This window comes from Convolutriloba macropyga, chromosome 2, assembly GCF_964194025.1.
Source record: "Convolutriloba macropyga chromosome 2, txConMacr16.3, whole genome shotgun sequence".
NCBI lineage: Eukaryota > Metazoa > Xenacoelomorpha > Acoela > Convolutidae > Convolutriloba > Convolutriloba macropyga.
The window spans coordinates 68927201-68951089 of record NC_134469.1 but is presented as its reverse complement, the minus strand read 5'-3'; the positions used below and the strand labels follow the sequence as shown (position 1 = coordinate 68951089).

At 35.3% G+C, this 23889-nt stretch overlaps 2 protein-coding genes across 5 annotated transcripts in view; both read left to right on the top strand.

Annotated features, from left to right (window-relative positions):
* The window catches only part of LOC142334651 (uncharacterized), a 148532-nt gene extending 144928 nt beyond the window's left edge, over positions 1 to 3604 (top strand). For all 4 annotated transcript variants that reach the window (XM_075382856.1, XM_075382857.1, XM_075382859.1 and 1 more), the window contains one exon: positions 2744 to 3604. In XM_075382856.1, coding sequence (XP_075238971.1) covers positions 2744 to 2888 — 145 coding nt within the window. In that variant the 3' untranslated portion in view covers positions 2889 to 3604. The remainder of the gene's footprint in view (positions 1 to 2743) is intronic.
* A 14891-nt stretch (positions 3605 to 18495) lies between these two features.
* LOC142335423 (uncharacterized) overlaps positions 18496 to 23889 on the top strand; it is a 46058-nt gene continuing 40664 nt past the window's right edge. Inside the window, exons 1-2 of the mRNA XM_075383902.1 lie at positions 18496 to 18552; positions 18692 to 19133. Coding sequence (XP_075240017.1) covers positions 18900 to 19133 — 234 coding nt within the window. The 5' untranslated portion in view covers positions 18496 to 18552; positions 18692 to 18899. The remainder of the gene's footprint in view (positions 18553 to 18691; positions 19134 to 23889) is intronic.

Below are 23889 nucleotides of genomic sequence, written 5' to 3'. Positions count from 1 at the left end.
GTGGTTTTTTGTTCACATGCGGCAATTTCACTTTGATTTTTACAGTTTTTTCGATTTTTTGGATTGGATTTTTTTTCTAAATGGTTTTCCTAATCCATTCATAGTCCGTTCTTTGTCTAGTTTTCTGTTTAGTCAATGAAAATTCTTTGAATTGTACGTCAGGACTTGTCCTGCTATGTTTTTTATTTCGTCGTCATGATTTTTGTTACGACCATATGACGTCACAGCCACTTTTTGTTCATTCGTTTATGCAATTTTAACTGAATTGCATGCGTGACGTCATTTTTCGCTCTTAGTTGAGCGAGTTTTTTTTTCATTCGCGTGATTAAATTTTTGGTCACACTTGACTTGCCTCACTCTCAAAAATGACTTCCTCACTTTGAAAATGATTTTTATTTATTTAATTCAAAGAGATTAGGTCAAATGGGTGTGTGTCACTCTAAATGAAGGTTATTTGAGATCAGCTATTAGAGGCAGCAATAACTTATACAGATTTTTAATCCAAATATAACAGATCAGCCTTCAATGAAAAGACAAATTTTTTTGGTCTGTCTTTTTTACTGTGTTTTTAGACTGCCGATCTACGAATCTATTGCGGCTATTTTCTGGCAATCTGCCAGCTATGTTTCAAAAATTCGGTTGACCGTTTTTTGCTTTTGTTCTGAAACGTTCTTTGACTTCTCAAGTGAATTTTTCAAGCCTGTCCTCTTCGTTTTTGAGTAATCTTATTTTGCTCTCTTCTGAGGTAAAGTTTGTTGGCAACAACAAAGAGCGATAGCCCAGTGGCTAATGCATCTGTCGAGGACTGTGGAGGTCGGGGTTTTGAATACCTCCCTGGTGTAGGGATGTTTTTGCAACCATAAAGAAAAATGTATCGAGGCTACAGCCCCTGAATTAAATTGCCATTCGTTGTTCGAGAGGATTTTGTCCGACATCATTCGGTTTATTTTTTTAATAGCCGTGAAGCGATAGCTGAGGCTATTATTGGGCGTCTCTTGGTTTTTTATTTTGTCGTCAAGATTTTTGTTACGACCGTATGACGTCACAATCAATTCAAATCTGCTTTTTGTTCATTCGTTCATGCAATTTCAACTGAATTGCTTGCGTGACGTCAGTTTTCACTCTTAGTGGAGTGTGTTTTTTGTTAATTTTCGTGATTAAGTTTTTGGTCACACGTGACTTACTCACTCTCAAAAATGACTTCCTCACTCTGAAGTTGAATTTTATTTACTTAAATTCAAAGTAAGGTCAAATGAGTGCTTTTCACTCTAAATGAAGCGTATTTGAGAGCTTCTATTGGAAGTAGCAAAAAGTAGCAGATTCTTAATCAAAATATAACATAAAAAGCTTTAAAAAGTTTTTTTTCGGTCTGTTCCTTTTAATATCTTTTTGAGACCACAGGTCTACGAAGCTATTGCGGCTATTTTCTGGCAATCTGCCACGTTTTTACTTTGTCGAATAAAAATTTGTTTTCGTAAGTTACAGCTTTGTTCTCTGAATTTTTTAAATTTCTCTGAGCTAGTTTTATTCTTTCTCATTCTGCTTAAAATTTTTTTAAACATCAAATGCTCAGCAAAACAATCTAGAATCAACATTGTCAGGTTCGGAAAACGAAATCAAGATTGGAAACTGGATAAATCCATAAAGCACATTTTTCGATGGCCGGCCGCTACCTGAACTCTGTTTTAGTAAGTCTTAGTTATCATCCCTAATGCTTTGATTCTAGCAGTAGTAGGTCGAAATACAAATTGAATTAAAAAAATTTCCGCACTTTCAAAATGTTTTTCGTTCAGCAATCAATCTTATTTTTCTGTTCTTCAATCGGGTTTATGAGAATCAACGGTGGATATTTTCCGGCAATCTGCCGAATATTTTTTCCAATTTAATTTCTGTCAATTCATTTTTTTACTGTTTTCCCTTCTCCTCTCCTAATAAAGTGTTTCTTTTTGTAACAAAAGAATTTCTAACCAGTTTTAATTTTATTTTCTTAAAAGTCAATTTAATACGTATTACGTTTTTCAATTATATCAAATTTGTAGTAAACCCGTAAATCACAATTTTAGATGCCCGCTGTTTGAAATATTTGTTATAAATCTTAATTGCTACCTCTGATGTTTATTTGTATTGGTACTAGCCCCTCTAGCCTCTCTTATAGAAGCAGGAGTATGTCCAACTACGAAATTACATAAAAAAAATAGTTTGCACTTTAATTTTTTTTGTACAAAAATGAATTTCCATGATTTCTGTTCTTTCTTTTCTATGGTCTTTCAATCCCAATTAAGTTTATGGGAATCAATGGCGGCTACTTTCCGGCAATCTGCAGGGTATGTTTAATGTTGTGGAAAAGAGTCGGAAGTAACCTAGATGCAATTTTTGTGGCAAAATTAGTCCAAAATTAACAATAGCATATTCGCAAAACTCGTAGAAAATTTTGTCACTGAAAATAGACATTTTTGTAGACATATAATTTACCTCAATAGAGATACTGAGGGATCACTTAACAGATGACGTGTCTTGAAATAATTCAAAAATTTTCATTACTTTCACTTTTTTGCAATGTTTGCCCTACGTTTGACCTGTTTGCTGGTTACGTTATCTGTAGAAAGGCTAAACTAATTTTCGTAACAAATAGGCCTTCAACAAGTCTATTCGAGTGGATAAAAACGAATAAGAAGATGTAAGACCATTACCTTCCTTCTGTAACAACTCTTCATTATATTAAGTACTTCTCCATACTTCTCAGATATGGGAGCTGCTTATCATCAGGGGAGGAGAAAAGAAAGACCCAAGCAAGTTTCATTGGTGAAACTGATTACAAGAGCAGCAGCAGAAACAGCTCCGAACAGTCTACTCCATCTTCTGCAGCGATGCCCATGGAGCAAAGCTAAGAGAGCTATCCATGCACTCCTCCTCCTCCTTTATAGGGGCAGACCCAATCTGCTCAGCTGGCTGGTGTAGATTGTGAAAGTGAAGCTAAAACTGAAACTAAACTAGATGAAACTCTTGTAAAAACTTTGCTCATAAATTGCTATAACTGTAAATCTCTTTACTATCTAATTTGCGCATTTCTTTAATCTTCATTTATTACTTTTCCCCTCGTATTATTTGCTCTCTATTTTTTATACTGCCGTAGATTTATGTTGAATTTACTCAAATTATTATTCCCAAATTCGTGACTTGTGGCCAGCGAGCCACGCGAACACATTTTGTGTAAATTCTATCTCAGTTTCTGACAAAAACTTTGTATTTTAACTATTTTAATATCTCATGCTGGAAGCAATAAATGTTATCGTATATTTTGAACGAATTTCAATTTAGCATAGGATGTAAGTTCATTTGAGTTGAAGAAGTTGAAATTAAAAACGATGTGATGATTTGTTTGGTATTGATTGTTGTTTAATCTGGTTGGTAGAACCTTATGCTGAAAGTTGCAGTATTTTAATTGTTTATAGACTAACAACTGTTTCCTCTTTTGTAAAAAGTAAAAGGTGAATAGAAATTGAGATTGCGTGATTGAAACGACTGTATCTATGAGTAACCTTTTTATGACGATAAAGTTAGATAGCTGGTAAAACTAATCTATGGAGCGTATCAATAATTCTACTTTACAAATCTGTAAAGTTCAATAACTTAAAATTGAATAACTTTACAAATCAATGAAACGAAACTTAATTAACCTTAATGCCGGTTAATCTATTTGATTTAAAACACACTCAAAAAATCTTCTAGCTTCAAAATTTTGCCCGCATTTATCAATACCAAGAGGCTTAATTTTGCTCGAGTAATTTACTCGAATTTGTCAGTTTTCCACGACATCTTTTCACAGTATTGGAATTGCACATAAATATAATTTTATTTTACAAATAATTGCTTTATTCGCTCACATTACTAATCGCTGATTTAGAAGATAAATAGAAAATTGGTTCCTAAGAATTTGGTCTTTAAATTTGATCTGAAAAATTAAAAAAATTTGGGAAATCAATCTTTAGCCAGGCTGTTATAAATATAAGTCCGAATGTGTACGCTTGAGGAAAAGTTAAACGTTTTGCGGTGTATTGAGGTATCACGACTTCTTTCTCTGAGAAAACAGTTAGTAGTCACGCCTGAATTTTCTCTGTTCCGTGGGGGGGGGGGGGGGGGGGGTGTAAACTTGAGGTTAAGGTAATGATGGGTAAAAGAAAAAGATGAAAGAGTTGTTTTAATTACCAAAGTTAATGAGATGCGATGTCTTGTTTATGGCAGCTCTCGAACAACCGGTACTCTTTTTACTTTGTTTGCTGCTTTTGGCTTTCAATTCGTTCTGTAAGCGTGTGTTTTCACTGTACGAAATGTTATCCTTGCTGCTATATGTGGTCATGAAATGTCAGTTCTTCATTGTTGAGCCAGTCCATCATAAAATACAGAAATTGATCATTTTAATCAGAAAACGTCAAAATCTTGAAATAATTGTTCTATTAGATAGGCGGCTCAGATTTTTTATTTTGTTTAATTTCGGCTATTTTTTCTGTGAAATATATGTTAGCGCTGGTGCTAATTTAGTATAGAGCATTAGAATATTATGTTAATATCTTAATGTTTCAGTAATACAGCTTCTGTGTTTGATAAAAGTTTATATTCAATATTGCCGAGGAATTGTTTGTTTTTAAACCACTTGAGTTAAAGTACCTATTTAGGAACCTAATCCGTATGTTAGAATAAAAAAGTTATATTGTACATGTTATAGTTTTGCTCGGATATTACGAAGTTCTACATAAATTTCGTATAGTTAAATGCTCGGTGGAGTTGTTCTTTCACCAGGAAAAAGTTAGCTCTCGAAATCATTAGAATGAATAAAATGTGCTATATTTTGATTCCAGAGCTTTTCAAACTGTTCTCTAGGAGGTTATTGAGGTTAAAATTTTCCGAAACGTTGCGTTGTTTGGCTAGTTCAACTCTTTTTGGGGACTTTTTCGAGCATTACCGGATGAATTAGTTTGCTGCGAAGCTGTAAACTTTGTGTATAGCTATATGTGGTACTTTACAATTTCAAGATTTTTTTTTTACAATTCAAAGAATTTAGGTTGGTGTTATTTTTTACAATCCAATGTTTTCAACATTGATTTTTTGTCATTTATCAACCCAAAGAAAAGAAAATGAGTTTAATGGTACTCTGTCTGCTTCTGAGACTAGTAATAACTATCCATATTCGATGATGAATAATATACAAGAGTCAGTCTCGTTTTGGTTTAAGCGATGACGAAAACCATCTGGAAACTTGATTTCCTTGAATGTTCCAGCAAACAAATTTGTTAAGTAGAAATGCAAGAGAATTCACGAATGAAAAATAAAAGCGGTTTCCCAATCAGCTTAGCACAAATTTGAATCCTTATTACAATCATTTCTGAAATAAACATTTCAATCTTAAATTTGCTGAGAAATTGCTCGGAATTTTCATGAAAGTAGCAGCTCCCAACCGAAGTTTGAAGCAATTATTGTAGTCATGCGTGTCTTCTCCATTATTGTTGCTTGAACGTTTTTAGTTTTTTCAGTTCAATTGACATTTATCGTTTGCTTGATTTTTAAAGTCTTGTTTGAATTTAAAACATTTCAAAACACTAGAAAGTTGTACTCAATTGGCGACATTTTACTAAAAATCAAGGTAAATATGCGCCAAAACTGGTCCAAATTTTAAATTAAGACCAATTCGATTTCCATAGTCAACTCCAAACTCAATATCTAATGGAGACTAAAGTAATGAAATTGAATCATCTACCAGTCATGTGAGCAAACAATCTTGTTAATTAATTGTTTAATAGCCGGCTCAGCCGCCTATTATAGCGCTCCTATTTTTCACAATTCAAAGAGTTTGAATTGTATTGGGGGCGCTGTCTTAAAGATCTGTTCACACATTTGCATGATTTTTGAAGTCAAATTGGAGTAGTGATTTTGGTCACGCCGAAACAAAGTGGAGCGAAAAATTTGTCGCTCTAATTTTAAAGTAGGTGAGAAAACGGTGTTTGAACAAAAATTCGCTTTCTCGGTGGTGTTTTTTCACATGCGGCGTTTAGGCATTAATTTTCTGTTTTTTTTTAATTTTTGATCTGATTTTTTTGGAAATGGTTTTCCTAGTTCACTCTTAGTCCGTTTTAGGTCTAGTTTGTTGTATTGTCAATGAAAATTCTTTGAATTGTACTTGGGGACTTGTCTTTTTACTTCGCCGAATAAAAATTTTCTGCTTTATATTAGTTCACTGCTTGTTCAACATTTTGCATGAAATCTTTTTGACTTCTCTAGGCTAGTTTCACTCTTCTCTCATTGTGCTAAAAAGAAATAGAAACGAGATAAACCTCTAAAGACCAGTTTTAGATGCCCGTTACTCGAACTTGTTTCTTATAGGTCGTAGTTACCATCTCTAATGCTTATTTGTATTGATACTAGCTCCTCGATCGTCTCACTATGAAACGAGTCTAATCAACAAAATAATTCGCATTTTAAAATTGTTTTTCTACAAAAATCGTTTTTTTTTGCAGTTTTCTTCTTTCAATCCAAATCTTGGTTATGGGAATCAACGGAGGCTATTTTCCGGCAATCTGATGGGTATGTTTGATTTTCTACTTATCTGACAGTATTCAGGTTTTCGTTCTCTGTCTGTATGACAGTGCACGTATAACTACGTCTTGAAAGTGTTGACAGGGTAAGTAATTCTTCAGTTTTTGGTGGCCACCTCTTTTGAGTTCAATTATAAAAAAGCTGAATTCTGTAACAAACCGGTAAAACAGTTTTCATAAGCTTTCCATAGTGACCGCGTTGTGGATTTCACTGGGCAAGATTACTACATCAGTCGGTACATAAGGAAGCGCGTCAGGGTTGATATTTTACTTAGTCAGAAAGCTCATGAAAACGTTCTCTCTACTTTTCCCAACTCAGGAGAAGGCAGGGAGTTGGTATTTCTCAAAAGGGTTCAATTACAAGAGACACTTTCTTTTTTTTCTCTTGGTTCTTTGACGTAGTTGGACAAAGAACTTGATGGAATGAAAAGCAAAGCACCCAGTTTTAGGAAAACTTTTGCAAGGCTAAAACTAGATAAAACGTCTTTTGCCTGGACCTGCCTTGTTTTAGCAATTATACGAATCATGGCATGAAACGTCCTGAAGAGTCTTATGTTGCAAATGTTAAGCAAATGAGTAACCGACAAATCGCGAACGTGATCTTAAGTTAAATTAAAAGAAGCTATTCAACATGCTATCATAAAAAAAGAAGTGAATGAGTGCTTTGCAGGACAAATCAGAGCTAAATCAAACAAGGGGGCTCGTTAATGTGCGTTCGAACATGATGTTCCGACCCCCGCTCATCTACATTTTTGACTTAACTGTCTTTTGACTTATATTTTTTCAGAGATTAAAGAGTTTAAAAAAATCGTTACACAACCAATCTAATATTTGAATTAAATAATTCCATGCCTATTTACTACGAGATCTGCGACTGAAAAAACTGCGAGAAAAAACAACAACAACAAAAAAAGCAAAAACAAAAATTGCGTGGCAAAAACTCAAAATCTTAATTTAAAAGCACCTAACAACAACGTCAAATTACAATCAGACAAAATCCTAACGACACAAATTTACTTTTTTGCTAACTACGCATCAGTTGGAATTTTGTTTATTGAAACCAGGTAACAATTCGACAAAAAGAAGAAATAATGAGGCGAAATTCAAAAATCCATCATTATTTTTTAAACCAAATAATTTCAAAAGTCCTAAAAATAATTAGGTTTTAACAAAATAATTCTTGATCAATTTACTAAAAAGCCACAACGAAACAAATAGGACCTGTCTCTGTTTAGACTAAGCCATAGGAATGGATTAAAGATGCAGAAAACTCAAAAAATTACGAATAATAAATTACAAACATTGCGAAAACACAAATTAGTGAAGCCATTAACATCATTAGCTATTATCTGAATATTAAGTATTTTTATTTCAATTTCTGTTTATAATAATTCAACTAAAATTATACTGAATGAATAAATAAGTTCAATTGGGCCGCATTTGAAAATCATTGTGATCTGTTATTACGCGATTGTGATAAAGGAAGAGAAAAATACACCACTCACATTACTTTTGATGAAAACGCATATTGTCCAACAAACAAAACATCAGGTACGTCATAATGTCGGTAAACATGTTGATTTTACAAATGCATGAAATTGTATGGAACCTCTCAATGGTGAAAATAAGTTACAAATAGACAAAAAGGACAACAAAAACTGAAAAAATTGAAAAATCCTTAAAAATCTTAAAAATGTATAATATCCTAAGCTTTAAGACTACTCGCAAAAGACTCACTGCTTCCGGTAAAATCAGTCACTCAATCCTCATTTACAAGCTTATGGGACCGTTCAGCATTTTATGGCTACCTAAAGACTAAAAAAATGCGAAAACAGCATTTTCCAAAAAAATGAACGAGAAGAGTGTCGAAGCCATTGAAAAATGATCTTTTCAGTAAAAACTTTTTACTATGAGTTAATTTTGTAACAAGATTGCGATTTTTTCAGCAATTTGACTTCAATAACTCAACAAACATGACCAAATACATTAAAGCCACAAAATTTTTGAGAAAACCCATTCTAGCAACGCCATTAAACTCGATAGCTTCCAACGGAAGCCAATAAATACGCCAAGTTACGCCTCGATGAGACAACAAGGACTGTCGTACTTTAATTATTTAGAGTAGTGATTTGCAGTGCAAAAGTGCAAGTTTGCGGAGATGTTATTTGGTGATTCGCGGTGCGAGATCCAAATTCAATTTACTTGTGCTTACTCGCGGAGCTGGAATTCAAAAGAGAATTTGCAGAACTGATTTGAATTGCAGAATATCAGAGAATGAAATTATGGAAATATGAACACTCATAAACAACGTAAATGCGTGATCAGACATGTCTGATCACGAGGCGGAAACTGAGCAGAAAGTTAACGGCAGATCACAAGACACGAACTGAACAAAATATGAAGGTTAAATAAATGAACTAAATTTAGGGCTTCATATAAAATATACTGCATCAAGGGAATTAATAAAATAAAGATACATCAGGTATCACATACCCCTTACATCGAGAAAGAAAATTGTAAAATACAATTTTCGAAGAATAAATAGTAATAATATTTACAAAATAATACGAGGTCCCCGGTTAAATAAATAATAGCGATATATTTGCTGGTTATCATAGCTAAAAATTAGATGAATAATAAATTATAAAATGTTTTGCAGTTTTGGTAAAGTTTATATATCCCACTCATCATTATCCGAGTGCTATTTTTCCGCCTCGAGTGCGGTCATCGATTGAACGAGTGTGGGTGTATCAATGTCAATTAATGGTGGATTCCGACGGGCGGGTGGTGACACTTGACCAATAAGAGGAGATATATTCTGTTCTTCGGGCTGATTTTCAGCTATATGCTGCACTGACTCGACGATTGATTCGGGTGGTGTTTGAAAGTTTTCCACATCTCCCACTCGGCGGGGTCATTTTGGTGGAGGCAAAAAAGTGGAGTTGGGTGGAGAACTTTCGAATCCGTAATAGGAAGGGCTGCGTCGGGTACGATCGGAAGTGCGCGTGTTTTGAGCTGCCGCGGCCGGAGTAGTGGATGAAGATGATGCGTGATGTTCACTATGCGAGGTTGTTTCAGCTGTCGGTTGCTGAGTTTGCATGGCGAGAAAATTCGGCACTTTTGGGACTCGTCCTCGCATAGCGCGCGAAATGTTTGATTTGGTCGACGAGACCCCGCTGCCCGGTTCTCGTTTCCTGTGTTTCATCTTTTTGTCTCCTTTTTGTTTGCGGGTGAATTCTTTGATGTGGCCTTGCATCAGTTCTTTCACTATCTTTTCGCCAGATTGAGGCCCTCTGCGGTCTGCATAGGCCTTTAGGGGAGTTTGGTGTTCCAACTGTGTGCCAAATTTTGCAATATCGCTATTGCGTACCGTCACAATTGGTTTCCCGGGTTCCTTGATAGTGGATGTTGTAGGGCTTACTTTTAAAATATGAGACCCCGGCGCAAGTACCTCATACAGTCCCTCAAGATTCTTTTTGGAGCGTCTCTTGCCATGCACTTTTCGTGCAAGATTTAGCTCTACCGCACGTTCCTTCAGGGGAATGGGTCGGATTACCTTTGTCTTCAAGAACCGGGATTCTCCGTCCGTACTAGCCCTCTCTCTATTCCTCGCTTCTGTGGATGCCCGGGTCATGCCGATCTCCACCTCAATATCACTACGATATCCATTCACCCACTTGTCGTCAGGGAGAATTTCTTCCGGCATCACTGTGTCCTCGTCTAAATAATGATTTATAATATTCTTATATGTTAGATTTAACAATTTAGGCTTGGTTGCAATCACGCTTAGCGGGGTGTTAGACTTTCTTCCAAAATGTGCTTCGAAGGGCGAGGTCATTGTTGTTCTTTGTTTACATTTTCGCAATTGGTGTTTTATGATCTGTAATGCGTGCTTTACATGAAAGTCGCGTGTTGGCAATTTCTCCTCTTTGATACATGCGAAACTATTCTTAATTGTTTGAATCAGTCTTTCTACCAACCCGATGGCACGATGGTCATTTACAGGAGCTTCGATAATATCGATATTGTTCTTTTTGCAAAAAGTCTTTACTTGATTTCCGACTAAACATTTTGCTTGATCTAAACGGATGGATCCTGGAATTCCATGAATTTCAATGTACATGTCCAAAAACTTCGAAACGTTTGGTCCATTAGCTTTATCATAAATATATGCAGTAGGGTATTTAGGGAAACGATAAATTGCTGCCAGAAAGTACACTTCATTACCCTTTTCTTCAAAAATTGGACCCCCAAAATCAATTTGAATTTCTTGATTTGGTTCTACACATGGTATGTGAGGATTGAAATGCTTGGCAGGAATAATAGATTTAAGATTCTTACCGATGACTATGCAGGGTTTAGACTCAGTGGCTTTAACGATTAATTCGCGGTGTATGTAGGGCCACCAACAATGTGTGGCCATACAAATCATTCCCCAAGTGCGCGGGTGACTTGCGTGGATATCGTCGATTAGCGCCTCGCGTAACACGTTCGGTATTGCTACTTTCTCGTCAATACAGACGCACCCGGAGCGCACCTGGAGGTCCCTCCAGTACGAATGAATATAAGGGTTGAGAGCTTTTAAGCGGCTCTCATTATTTGTCAGGATGCAGTCCCTGACCTCTTTTAATACTGCATCTTTACTTGTTAACAATGCTATTAACGATTTGCTAAAGATTTTCGACACTATGTAGTCGAATGTCGGAACATGCGGACTGGGGGTTAGTGGAGTGCTAGCGTTTGATGAGTGGGTCGGGGATGTCCAAGTGACGTTGGGTGGTGGATTTGCTTTGCGAGGATTACTTGAGGATTCAGCATGTTGCTTCACCGCGCGGGAGTTGCTTGGCGAATTTAATCGCTGACATGCGGGGCGAGTTGCGTTTCTACTTGTGGATTGCAGATCCGCTGCGCGAGGGGCATCGTTAAATCGGACACGAGTTATTCGCTTCTTAGAAAGCATTTTATTTGTTATTGTATTGACGTATTTTAATACAGGCAAGGCAATGAGTGATTTAAATGTGAGTTTTTAGATTGCGAAGGATGCGACTGAATTGTAGAGTTGCAAGAAGCAAAAAGCACTGATTTTAATTTTGGGTGATGACTTTTAGAGATATTTGTGGAATGTGATACAATTGGCGGGTATTGTGATTGAAAATTTTGAGACTCTCGCTGCGCGAATGCTACTTTATTCCTAATTTGGATTCATTGTTTACTTTTGTTGGTATTTTGCAGAGCGAGATAAGTGTCAATTGGACTTTGCGACGCGGTTGTTGCATGTTTTAAATTGTTTATTTCACAAATACTATTTGAGGCTTGTTTTCGCGGGGCGAGTGAATTACTAAAGACATGTTCGTTTACGCGAGTTGCATGTGTGCTAATTGAATTTATTGATTTAGTGCTAGACTCAACTTTAGGTTTAATTTGTGATATGAAGTCATGTGCCTCAATTTTAGGTGTATTTTGCAAAGCGAGAGTATGGTTTTCTAACAAATGATGTAAATGGGATGCAGGATGTGTGATATTTAATTCTAGTGCGCTAATGGATATTGAAATTAGCTTTAGTTTTGCAACGATAAATTCCTCGTCGTATGCAGAAACCTTTTTAGCCCTTTGAGACTTGTTTCGGGAAATGTAATCGACCAGACCCATTTTTGCCCCAGGAAGGTGTTCAATGTCAAATTGAAAAGGGAGAAGACGATCGACCCAACGGGTCAATCTGCTGTTATATGACTTATTAGATCTATTTTCTTTCATGGTCGAAAGGAGTGCACAGCGATCCGTAATTACTTTAAAATGTTTTCCATACAGATAATTTTTAAAACATTCTGTTGACCAAACTACACCCAGAATTTCAAGTTCATTTACGCTATAACGTTCTTCGCAAGAATTTAAAAACCGAAACGCAAATGCAATTGGTTTCCAGCCATCTACAGTTAATTGTCCAACAGCTGCTCCCAAGCCGGATGGGGACGCATCGCATTTTACGCGTGTTTCGAGGTGCGGGTTATAGTGACTATTTGCAGTTGCGTTCGCGATGCGATTCTTAATTTTGATTAAAAAATTCTCATGTTCTGCTGTCCAGATAAATTTTGAAGACTTTTTCAGTAATGGACGGAGAGGATGACTTATTTGAGCAAGATTAGGAATGAACTTTCCAATATAATGGACTGATCCTAAAAAAGAACGGAGTTTCTTTAGAGTTTTTGGAGCCTCAAGAGCCAAAATCGCAGCTGTTTTTGTTTCGAGGGGCGAGATACCCGATTGTGAGATGTGATACCGAAGCCAATCAATTTCTAATTTTCCAAAATGACATTTAGGAAGGTTTATCCTAAGATTTTCGTCGTCTAATCGTTGGAGGCATTTCATTACATAGCTTTTGTGTTCGGTCAAAGAGCCTTTGCTAACTATTAGAATATCGTCCAAAAAACAATATGTATTTTGTTAGCCAATTAGAGTATAATCCACAGCTTTTTGGAATTCAGCTGGCATATCCGTAAGTCCGTAAAATCCTGTTTGAAGTCTATAAGTGCCAGTCATATCACCACTAATGATACTGAAATTACAGTGATTAGCTGTATGAGCATCCAAATTTAACTGACTGTACGCGTATTTCAAATCAATTGTCGAGAAATATGTTGTGTTTTTCGGCGCGGGAGCACTTATTTGTTGAGAGATAGATTCAATTAAAGTATCGATGTTCGACATCTGATATTTATTCTTGTGAATGGATTTGTTTAATACTTTTGAGTCCACTGCAAGCTTTATCGTTTGGTCTTTCTTTACCGTAACGACAATGGGTGATATGAAATATTTGTCGGGACAACTAGAAAGTTTTATGATATGTTTTTCGGCTAGCAATTTCCTAAGTTCAGTAATAACTTTTTCTTGAAGGTTAATAGGGATACGTCTACCTTTTTGATGTCTAGGTTGAAAATCTTTGTGAATTTTAGATTTCGCTACATGAATTTTTGATCGTCCAATACGTGATACCAAACCAGGAAAAGTTGTGGCTATCTGTTCTTTAAATTCCGGAGATGCAATGTTGTTGACACGGTTACCTTTCAGATATGTAGATTGAGTCACAGCAAGTCCAAGTTGAGCAAACAAATCACGACCTATTAAGGACTTTAAACCGTCGGCTATGACTGTGAAAGTGGCTGAATCACATGCCCAGCCTTTGCTTGTTATTGGAGCTTGAATCTTTTCCTCGACTTGTATAGGTTTGTTTCAGAAGGTCCGTAGTTGTGGAGGCGTTGTTTCGTTGACCCAGAGTGCACGGGGGCTGCTGTGTACCACCTGCGACGCGAGTGAGTGGTTGAGTATACTGCATGCACTCCCGGAGTCCACGAGTTGTGTCGTATTGACGTTGCCGATTTTGAAAGGCCTGTTGAGTGGTTCAACTTTTTCGACAGCAGTTTCAATCATAGCGACTGTATTGTCCTCCTCTCCACTACTGTAGTCCGATTCGTAGAGTTTAGCTGGTTGAAGGAAATTAACAGAGTCCTCTGGGTGTGGCTCTTCTTCTACCACACGGACCATCTTTTTCTTGGGATCCTGTGGCTTTGTGTTCGTCTTCTTTTGTTTACGGCAGACCTTCGCAAAGTGGTTTAGTAACCCACAGTTATTGCATGTTTTCCCCTTCGCAATGCATTTTTCACGGTGATTTGGGAGCCAAATGCCGCCGCATTTTGAGCAATAGAGTGTCGATCGATTATTTTGTTTTGGGACATTATTCGTGTTCTGCCAATATGGTTTCCGTGGGTTATTGTAGAACTGAACGGCGTTAACATTTGCAGGAACAACGATCTTGTTGTGCTGCTGTATCTGATGTTGATTCCGCATCCCGAGTTCCATATTGATTGCTAGTTCTAACGACTGCCGCGGTTCGACTGTTTGTTTTAAAAGCTCCTTTTGAGTTTTAGGCTCCGTCAGATTAGTGATAAAGACATCTCGTATCAGGGTCTCTTCTTTATTCTCAAAATCGCAGTTCTCAGCCAACTCCTTTAGTTTGCCGTAGAAGTGTTCGACAGTTTCCCCTCTAAGCTGCTTTGTGATCAAGAAGATGTGAGGATCGAAGGTTATGTTGCGAGGGCGGATGAATGCCTCCTCCACAATCTTCCAGAAGTCTACCGTGGCGAGAGTATCGATCAGGATGTGCGGATTCTTGCAGTTGAGAATGCGGCGACCTTCTATTCCGATGCTTAGGTAAAGTAGGGAAACAGTTTTGCGGTCCGCCAGTGACCACGGTTTGTCGCCACACATGATACCCAATTCAATGAGCCGTTGGCATTTGTTTTGCCAGTTCATTTTTTGTTGCGCGTTGCGCGCGTTCCTCTCCCTCTCTGATTGTGCGGATGCACCCACTATTGTCTCTTCGTAGATAGGCTCCAGAGGAAGCTCTTCCGTTTCAGGTTTAGGCCCGAGTAGCGTGTCCAAAATGATGTTTTCTTTGGCCAGGAGTGCCAATTTGTACTGTACTCTCCATTTCTCCAAGCGAAGCGGGGTATCCGGTGTGGGTTTGTCCCAGAAAGGGTCGATTCCAAGGGGTGTTCGTTTCGTTGCTGACTGCGACATGTCGTACTTTAATTATTTAGAGTAGTGATTTGCAGTGCAAGTATGCGGAGAAGATATTATTTGGTGATTTGCGGTGCGAGATCCAAATTCAGTTTACTTGTGCTTACTCGCGGAGCGGGAATTCAAAAGAGAATTTGCAGAACTGATTTCAATTGCAGAATAACAGAGAATAAAAATATGGAAGTTTGAACACTCATAAACAACGTGAATGCGTGATCAGACATGTCTGATCACGAGGCGGGAAACTAAGCAGAAAGTTAACGGCAGATCACAAGACACGAACTGAACAAAATATGAAAGTTAAATAAATGAACTAAATTTAGGCTTCATATAAAATATACTGCATCAAGGGAATTAATAAAATAAAGATACATCAGGTATCACAAGGACGTTAGTTTTTCTCAATTCCTTAATAGGACATTACAATAAGTCATTGACTACGAAATTAAAAACAAATACAGGCAAAATCCAAAATTTAAGTAAAAAAAAGCGAGTAGAAAGTGTCGAAGCCATTTAAACCATTAGTTCTTCTCTCAAATCTTCATGTATGATCCATTGAGCGTCACCTCTAAGCCAATGCTACTATCACTTTTAAGAAAATGCGTCAAGGTTCCAAAAGGAACCAAAATAACGAAAACAATTTCAGAAAATAAAAGAAAATATGAAAATTCGTCATAGAAGTCGTAACATCAATAGTTAGATGATAAAACCGCTAAATAGATTAATTCTGGTTGAAGTAGAAGTTAAAGAGTCCGGACATTGCTGAGCTTGACATGTAGTTCACGAAACTGAGTTTGAGATCAGTTATTTTTTAAAAGTATTTTGAAAAATTGTTTTTAACGTCTTAACAGCCATTAATTTCAACCGCTTTCAACTGAAGTCAATGAATATGCTCAATTGGAGAGTAATACACAATTAGAGAATAAGGATATATGTCATGCATAGGTCATAAAAAAACATCACGACAAGTCTCACGAGGAAACAACAACAAATGCAGACGAAAGCTAAAATTTCAGTAGAAAAAGCAAGAAAAAAGTGAGGAAGCCATTTAAATCATAAACATTTCTCTGGAGACTTTTTCCATGATTCACTGGAAGTCTTCTGGAAGCCAATGGGAGATATCAATATCAGAATAAAGTGATAACATTTCATGAGGAACCATTAATAAGAAAAAGTAAAAAAAAATTTAAAAAAAATTTAAAATCTTGCGTCATTGAGTCATATAACAAACAGTTAGAAGATAAAACCAATAACAAGAAAAATTTTTGGTTGCAGTACAAAGAACGGGGCTCCTTTTATTATTGATACTGACTTACATTTCACTAAAATCAGTTTATTACCGGCTAATCTTGAAAACTTCTCAAAAAATCGTTTTCAAAGATTTCACAGCCATTACCCGTTCACTGAAAGCTCTAGATAGGTTCACTTAATGCTCATTGCAAGACCACTTGCACTGTTTGTTAACTCGAATATGCCATACGAATCCAAAAACTTAGTAAAACTTCAAAAAGACAATCAAAATTACATTTAAAATTACGATAACTCAGAGTCCCAGCCCAAAGAAAACACGAGCGATACCTTGAAAACGAATTTTTTTGTTCATTGGGTCTCATTTGACAGTAAATCAGATTTGTAAATAACGGGATCTAGACATGAAAAATGACTAGTCTATAGGTGACCCAAGAAAACACAAATATGGAAAGTTTTCTAAAAAAAAAGAGCTCTCAAATAGAATTCGAATTTTTTTGCTAGTAAACTTCCCTATGAGACCATAACTAGTCTTTTTATTGCTTTTCGTCTGTTAGGAACTCAAAATTGTTTCGTTTTCTGGCTTTAATTGTAATTTTGAATTAAAATTTTAATAAAAAAATCTTAATTTGAATAAAAATTCCTCTAAAAGTGAAAAAAATCAAGCCAAACATCCTGTGTTCACACAAAATTTCAATCCTCGGTAGCTCCTCGAAAAAAAACGACATTCAAAAAATTCTTTTTTGTTTCGAACTCTACGCTGGACGAGCTTTTTAATGATATCACTCACTTTTCTGTACGATGAATATATCGATCGGCCAAAATTGTCTGAACAAAAAAAAACCCATTTGAGTATATAGTTCCTCCCCTACAAGTGGGGTCGGAACAATTCAGTAAGATTTGGTCGATCAAAGTGAGCAAAACAAACACACATAACCTTGATATGGAGTAGTGCATCACTATAAAGCTGAATTGGGGGTGTTTTCGTTCGTCGATTGTTTCTAGTGTTGTGTTTAATTTTGTTAATTCAAAGTTCTATGCGTAAAAAAGTTTTGTTTGCTTTAACTATTTCCGTTTCTTGACGTTTTGCGACATTTTTTTCATTTATGTGTGCTCGTTTCTCTGGTGGCTCATACTGCTCTCACTTTTTATACGCTTTTATGATGGCCTGAAATGAGTTGCGTCATCGTAAAAACACAATTTTAACCAGATAAACTGTTGAAGCACACTTTTTGATGCCAGTTGCCCTAAACGTTTTCCAAATCATTTTAGTTACCAGTTCTAGTGCTAATTGGTATTGATTGCATGATTTTTTATCGTTCTTTGTTTACATCCTAATCGGGACCACGGAAGTCAATCTTTGTTGTTTTTTTAATCTGGTTGTTTGTTAATCTTGTAGGCACTGTTAAATATTGCACTGAATTTTTTTTTACGAGTTTTCAAAAAAAAGTTAGGAGTAGAGCAACTGATTATAAGTTTGGAATGTATGGAAACCTGGTTCATCATTATTGACCAAATTGTAGTTTAAAAAAACACTTCTGTTATATCAAATCTTTGTTTTCAAAACAATAAAGCATCACCGGAATATCTTTAATTAACTCTCTACACAGCCTTTTGAACTGTAAGTAAGCAAGCGTAAAGATTACGGGGCACACAATTTCAGTGACCGATTGTAAATCATTTTAGTATGTTTTTAGTCTAAGTAAGGCCTTAATTGTACACTGGATGAAAATACCGCTCAAGTTAAAAAAAATCATGGCGCGCTTATAAACGGCAGCGACTAGTGGTGCAGCTATCCTTTATATCTTATTAATTAACAAAAATCAGTCAATTGGTTCTGCTTGTGTTTCTTCCATTTTCAGTTTTCTTCTACATTTATCAGTTTTTGAATGCACCCAAAAGTTCTACTGTAACTATTGCTCTGTCTGCGGTACGAAATGTGAGTCCCGATTTTAATTACTCTAATGATTAATGTTACCATGTGTAACTGCAAGATAACGTTTACCAATTGAATTCAATCACTATGATACTTGCATCAATTTTTCATCACCGCAACATTTCTGAATTTTGCACCTGCTCGGACAACTTCCTGTCAATTTTATGCTGCCGGATTAAATTGGAATCAGCGGACATATAATTAATGGTTTCTTTTTCCTTCATATTATTGGATCTATTCTGTCCCCCCCCCCCCTAGCTTAGTGGGCGCAAAATTTTGTCACCATCCCACCACTGGAATAAAAAACACGGGGAGCAGCAACAGAATCGATCCAAATTATTCAAAGCCGTGTATTTATGTTCTGGTAAACTAAAAATATCCAGAAAAATGCATTTATCTGAATTACACATGGGATCCCTCCAAAGATAAATCAATTTCATTCTTTCAATCAACGTTTCATTTTTTGTTTCGCTGTATCGAGATCAAAAAGCATGCCAGTCTGAAGCTAGGAAGCGTAATTCTAATCCAAACTCAATTCAGTGAAACCTTTAAAAATGTTTCTTATTTCAAATAAAAATTCGAATCATGCCCTGGATGTCCTCGTATTATTGACTGTTGCCCGAGGGTTTTATTGGACTGTGGATGGGTTTGAAGTGTCTGACTTTGTGTTGGAGTGTCCTTGTCTGGACTCTTTCGAAGCGCCTCTGGGTGTCATCGCATCAATCACAGTCCAATCCTGTTTCGCAACTTGCATGGCGACAGATCAGTGTACAGCCTACACTTACTGCGTAAGTACCTGGAGCTAGAGTGAAGAAATGAAGCAATTTATTTTCGCTTCTAAGCTTCATTTAACATTCCTTTCCAGGGGTTACTTTTGCTATCAAATTTTTGTGTAAAAATTGGTGCGCGAATTTTCAGTTTCTTGATGGAACTATTGAACCTATTGAAACTATTGAACTATTGAACTACTAGTGCAGTTTAGTGTGGGTCAAGTGCAGATGTTTTCTGGCAATGCGATAGTGATTTTTCGCTTATTTTAGAAGTGGTCTATAAGTTCTAGTAATTTTTTTGAAGCCCCTTGGAATACCTGTTGCTCTGCTACTACCTATTATCCCGGATGAAGCAGGCAACAATAGAAATGGGCTTTTGGCAGTAATTCGAGAACAATTCGTTCGACATTAGCTGACTGTGTTTCTCTAATTGAGGTTCTGACAATTTTTGTAGAAAACTAAACCGCTGTGGTGCTTAATTTCTTCAATGAACCATCTGAAATTGAGATACATTGGATCACAGAACATCGACTTGATTTCATCGATTTTCAGTATTTGTATAACTTTAAATTTCTTATTAGTTGTTAGACTTGCTCTGTGGATTTTTGTAGACACTGAACGGCGCTGAAATTGTTGGCTGCTGTAGCGTATGCTGATGCGTTCTAATTGGGCCTTTTTTCAATTGCTTAATTTAGTCAGCGGGAAGTTAATGCTTTCTATGATTTGACACTATTTTTTATAATCAAATATTAGCGAATAAATGATTTGTACCCATTTCTTATATATGTTCCTGTTGTCTTATCTTCTAGTGTAATTATTGAGTTTTTGACAGCATTGTCTCATTGGTGGCTAATGAGGCATAATTGAAGCATAAATCAATGGTTCGAGTTAGTGTATAGTGATTTTCATGACTTTGATACAATTTGTTCTTAAAAACCTTTGTTGAATTTTCGAATTTTGCTAGCATTTTTTGTACTTTCATTTGTGTTATCACTTAAAATGATAAAGGAAGGGTTTCATAGGTTGCTAGTAAAGTTTAATTGCACTAATTTCATTGTTTCACTTCAAAGCTTATGTTTTCAATGATATTGAAGCTAATTGTTTTCAGGAAACTTTATCAAAATTTCGAGTTTTTCGGCGAGCTATTGTTCACATTTTACGTATCTCTTAGCCCCATTAATAACAGGTCCTTTTTGTGGCCAAGAATCCTTGAATTGATTTAATTATTAGTTTCAATTCGTTGATTTTGCATTTTATGACTTATACGCTGTTAGCTATCAAAAGTTATGGTAATTTTTGAGTTTGGCTAGTGTTTGATGTAATTAATGCTGTACTATCAGCGAATGTTAATAATGACAAATCTCATCGGTTGATAATCTGGATTAACTTAACGGAAATAATTGTAACTGTCCGAAACTGTCGCTTTGTGTAACTTTTCTATTATTTGTTTTTTAAAGGGTATTATCAAAATTTTGTTTTTTTTTTGCAAAATTTGGTCGTATTTGTCTTATCAATAATACCACGTTTCTTTGGTTACTTGTGAGGAGCAATTGGACCAAATTAGTCACTTGGGTTCTTAACAGTCGTTTTTCATTTTTGCACTTTCTTTTCAGAAAGTGAAAGTTTGTTTTTTTTTAGTTTTGTTTGTATTGTTCTTTCTGTTATCTTCTTACCGGTTCGTCTCAAAAATAACATTTCATCTTAAGAATTAGCAGAAGGCATTTTATGACTCCGAAAACTTTATAAAAAGCCGTGTTTATTAATATTGAAATTAATTAAAATTGATTTTTCTTTAAATGAATATGCGTTGTTTTCCTTTGAGTTGAAAACCCAAAATGAGAAAAAGCCTCTGCTTGAAGTGCTGTTAAGATAATTATTCAAATTTAGTTGCTGCTCAACTTTTCTCCATAACTTGTAGTTGGAGCGTACAACGCCACCAAGCCACTGGAAGATCTAACACCTAAAAAGATCTAACAAAAAACTGAGGAAAAAATGATGATTGGTGACGAGAAAATGACACGAAATTGTTTATACATAGGGAGCGTTGACATTTATTTGCTAAAAACGTGTTAACGAGTTTTTAATCAGCAACAAATGCAAATTCGGTCTCTATCATCTTCATTTTAAACGATTATTGTTGTGAAATTCCCAAAGCGGTATCGAAGCGCCAAAATGACTCAACAACCTACTCAAAGTCCAACAAAAGCAGGGGTTGCTTTAGCGATTATGGTCAACGTAGCCAAACAATCCTAATTTCTGCCTTAGTAAATGTAGACATTGAAAAAAGTATTGAATTCAAAGACGCACCTTGCAAAAAAAAATTTTGAAAAAAAATAAAACAAACATCCTTGTACCTCAAAAAGTGAACAACCTCAACTCCACAGATGACAAGATTTCTAATTGCTTTGTGGTTTACTCCGAACGTTTTAATTCAAATTGCGACAGCTGGGAAAATATATTTTTTCGGAATTAAATATGATACTTCTTCTACAGAGAATTTTCAACTGTATTACGTCAAGTCTTTACTTCAACCCTTCCCACAAAGGGAAATAAAAAATGATGCTTCACGCATTGGTCTGATTGCGCCACCGGAACTAGAAACAATGGAAGCTTCAAAACCTGGCTTCTCAATTCCTTAACAATTCACAAGAAGTAAGTAGTGTATAAAAGGGGGCTATTCAGCCACTACATAAAATTTCTCAAAAAACTGTGCTCCTTTTAAGCCCTTTTTTAAAAAGAAAAATATCCAAAAATTGCCTATTCGGCGTAGTTCAGGAATCTATTTTTTGCTTAAATCTGGCATACAACAACTACTCCGAAACATTTGTCTATTGAATGGCCCCTTTTATACACTGCTCTAACACCAAAAAACAATGCTCTAAGTACAATTTAACACATTAAACAAAATACCAGAATTTTGTAAGGTATGTATACATAAATACATATAAATAAATATTTATATATATATATATATATATAAGCTTATAACCAAAACGAATATTATAAGTAGTACACCTCGTGTAAAGTAAAACTTTAAACATCACCATTAAAATCAATTGATTTATCATATTCATCTTTAATACTAATTTCAGTATTTTCTGGTCTATCTTCCGTAACATTTTTTATTAAAAAAACAAATTTTTGAATAATAACGGTTTTATAACCGGGCGGTTCAGTTGGATTAAATGTATACAATTTGTCTGAGTTTTTATTAGTATCTTTAATACCAGGTATATTATTATAGCGAATATAATTCTATTAAAACTCATTATATCAACAATATTATTTGCTGTAAAATTACGATAGGGATACACTTGTTTTTTAAACCGAGTAGTGCCGCTATCGTCTCCTTGTATCAAAACTAATTATACCTTTTTTATTATAAATAATACACCTGCTATAAAGTGAAACTTAAAACATCACCATTAAAATCAATTGAATTACCATATTCATCTCTATAACTAAATTCAATTTTTTCTGCTCTATTCGATATAAAGCTTTTGTTTTGAATATTAACTATTATATAAATTGACAGTTCAGTTGGATTTAGTGTTTACAATTTATCTTATTTATTTCCCTTATCTTAATACCATGTATAACTTGACAGTGAATATTTTTGTATTAAAACCCATTATATCAACAATGTTTTTTGCTGTATAATTACGATAGGGATGCACTTTTTTAATCCATTCTGGTAGTGCCGCTACTGAGTTTTTTATTTTAAACCTATTTATAACGTTTAAAACATGTGTTTAATCTTTCCTTACAAATTCATCCGCTTCTATAATAACATTACCATGCGTTTCTTGTTTTACGATATCTGATATTTCCGATACTTCCTAAGATCCGGGTGTTACTTCTTTGATTATATCATCTTTAAGTGAGATCTCACCGGTACATTAAATCTACATTAAACGAAATAATTCACAATTTGGCCTATTACCAAATTTGTTAGTCTTCTCAGTTGTATTAAACACAAAATTATAAACAGATAATCGGATCAAACCTGATTTTGTTTTTATCAAGTATAAATTCAACCAAATGGAATTTTTCTATTTGTCTCGTCATTTAAAAATAAGTGAATGTTCATGTTAAGCGTTAGCTAAGGCGTCGTGTATCTTTTGTAGTCCCCACAATATTAGATAATTTGTCACTCCTAAAAATAAAATAAAAATCAATATAATTGTTTACTCATAATTAACTTCGTTTAACATAAAAATGGCGTTTATAACTGATACAACTTTTTCTCATAAAAATGATCCACACAAAAGTAAGATAATAGAATATAAACCCACCAATCTATCAACAATTGACACTGTTAATACTAACATTAGCATCATTCTTAATAGAAAAGAGAACCTTTTAATTAAGCAAACATGATTCCTATGTTGAGATTGAGTTTTTTGAATAAAATAATGCTAGAGGTTGAGAACGGTGCGTCTAATATGTTAGACTATTAGGTTAGATTAGTAGGTATAACTATGACACACTAGCACTACTCGAAAAAATTAAACTTGAAACTAGTGACGGTAGAATTATTGAATATATAGGTCAATGTCATCCAAATCTATTAATGTATTAGTTACTCGCTTCTACTGATAACGATTATGAGAGTTGTTTTTTGAGATCAAATTATCAGAGACAACCAACTTAAACATGATAAAAAATACTGCCGAAGGTGGTCAAATGTATATTCTAATTAAGATGAGTGATCTATTTCAGTTTGTTGTAAACATTTTAGAAAATTTTATTTGTGGTTAAATGTTTGAACTGA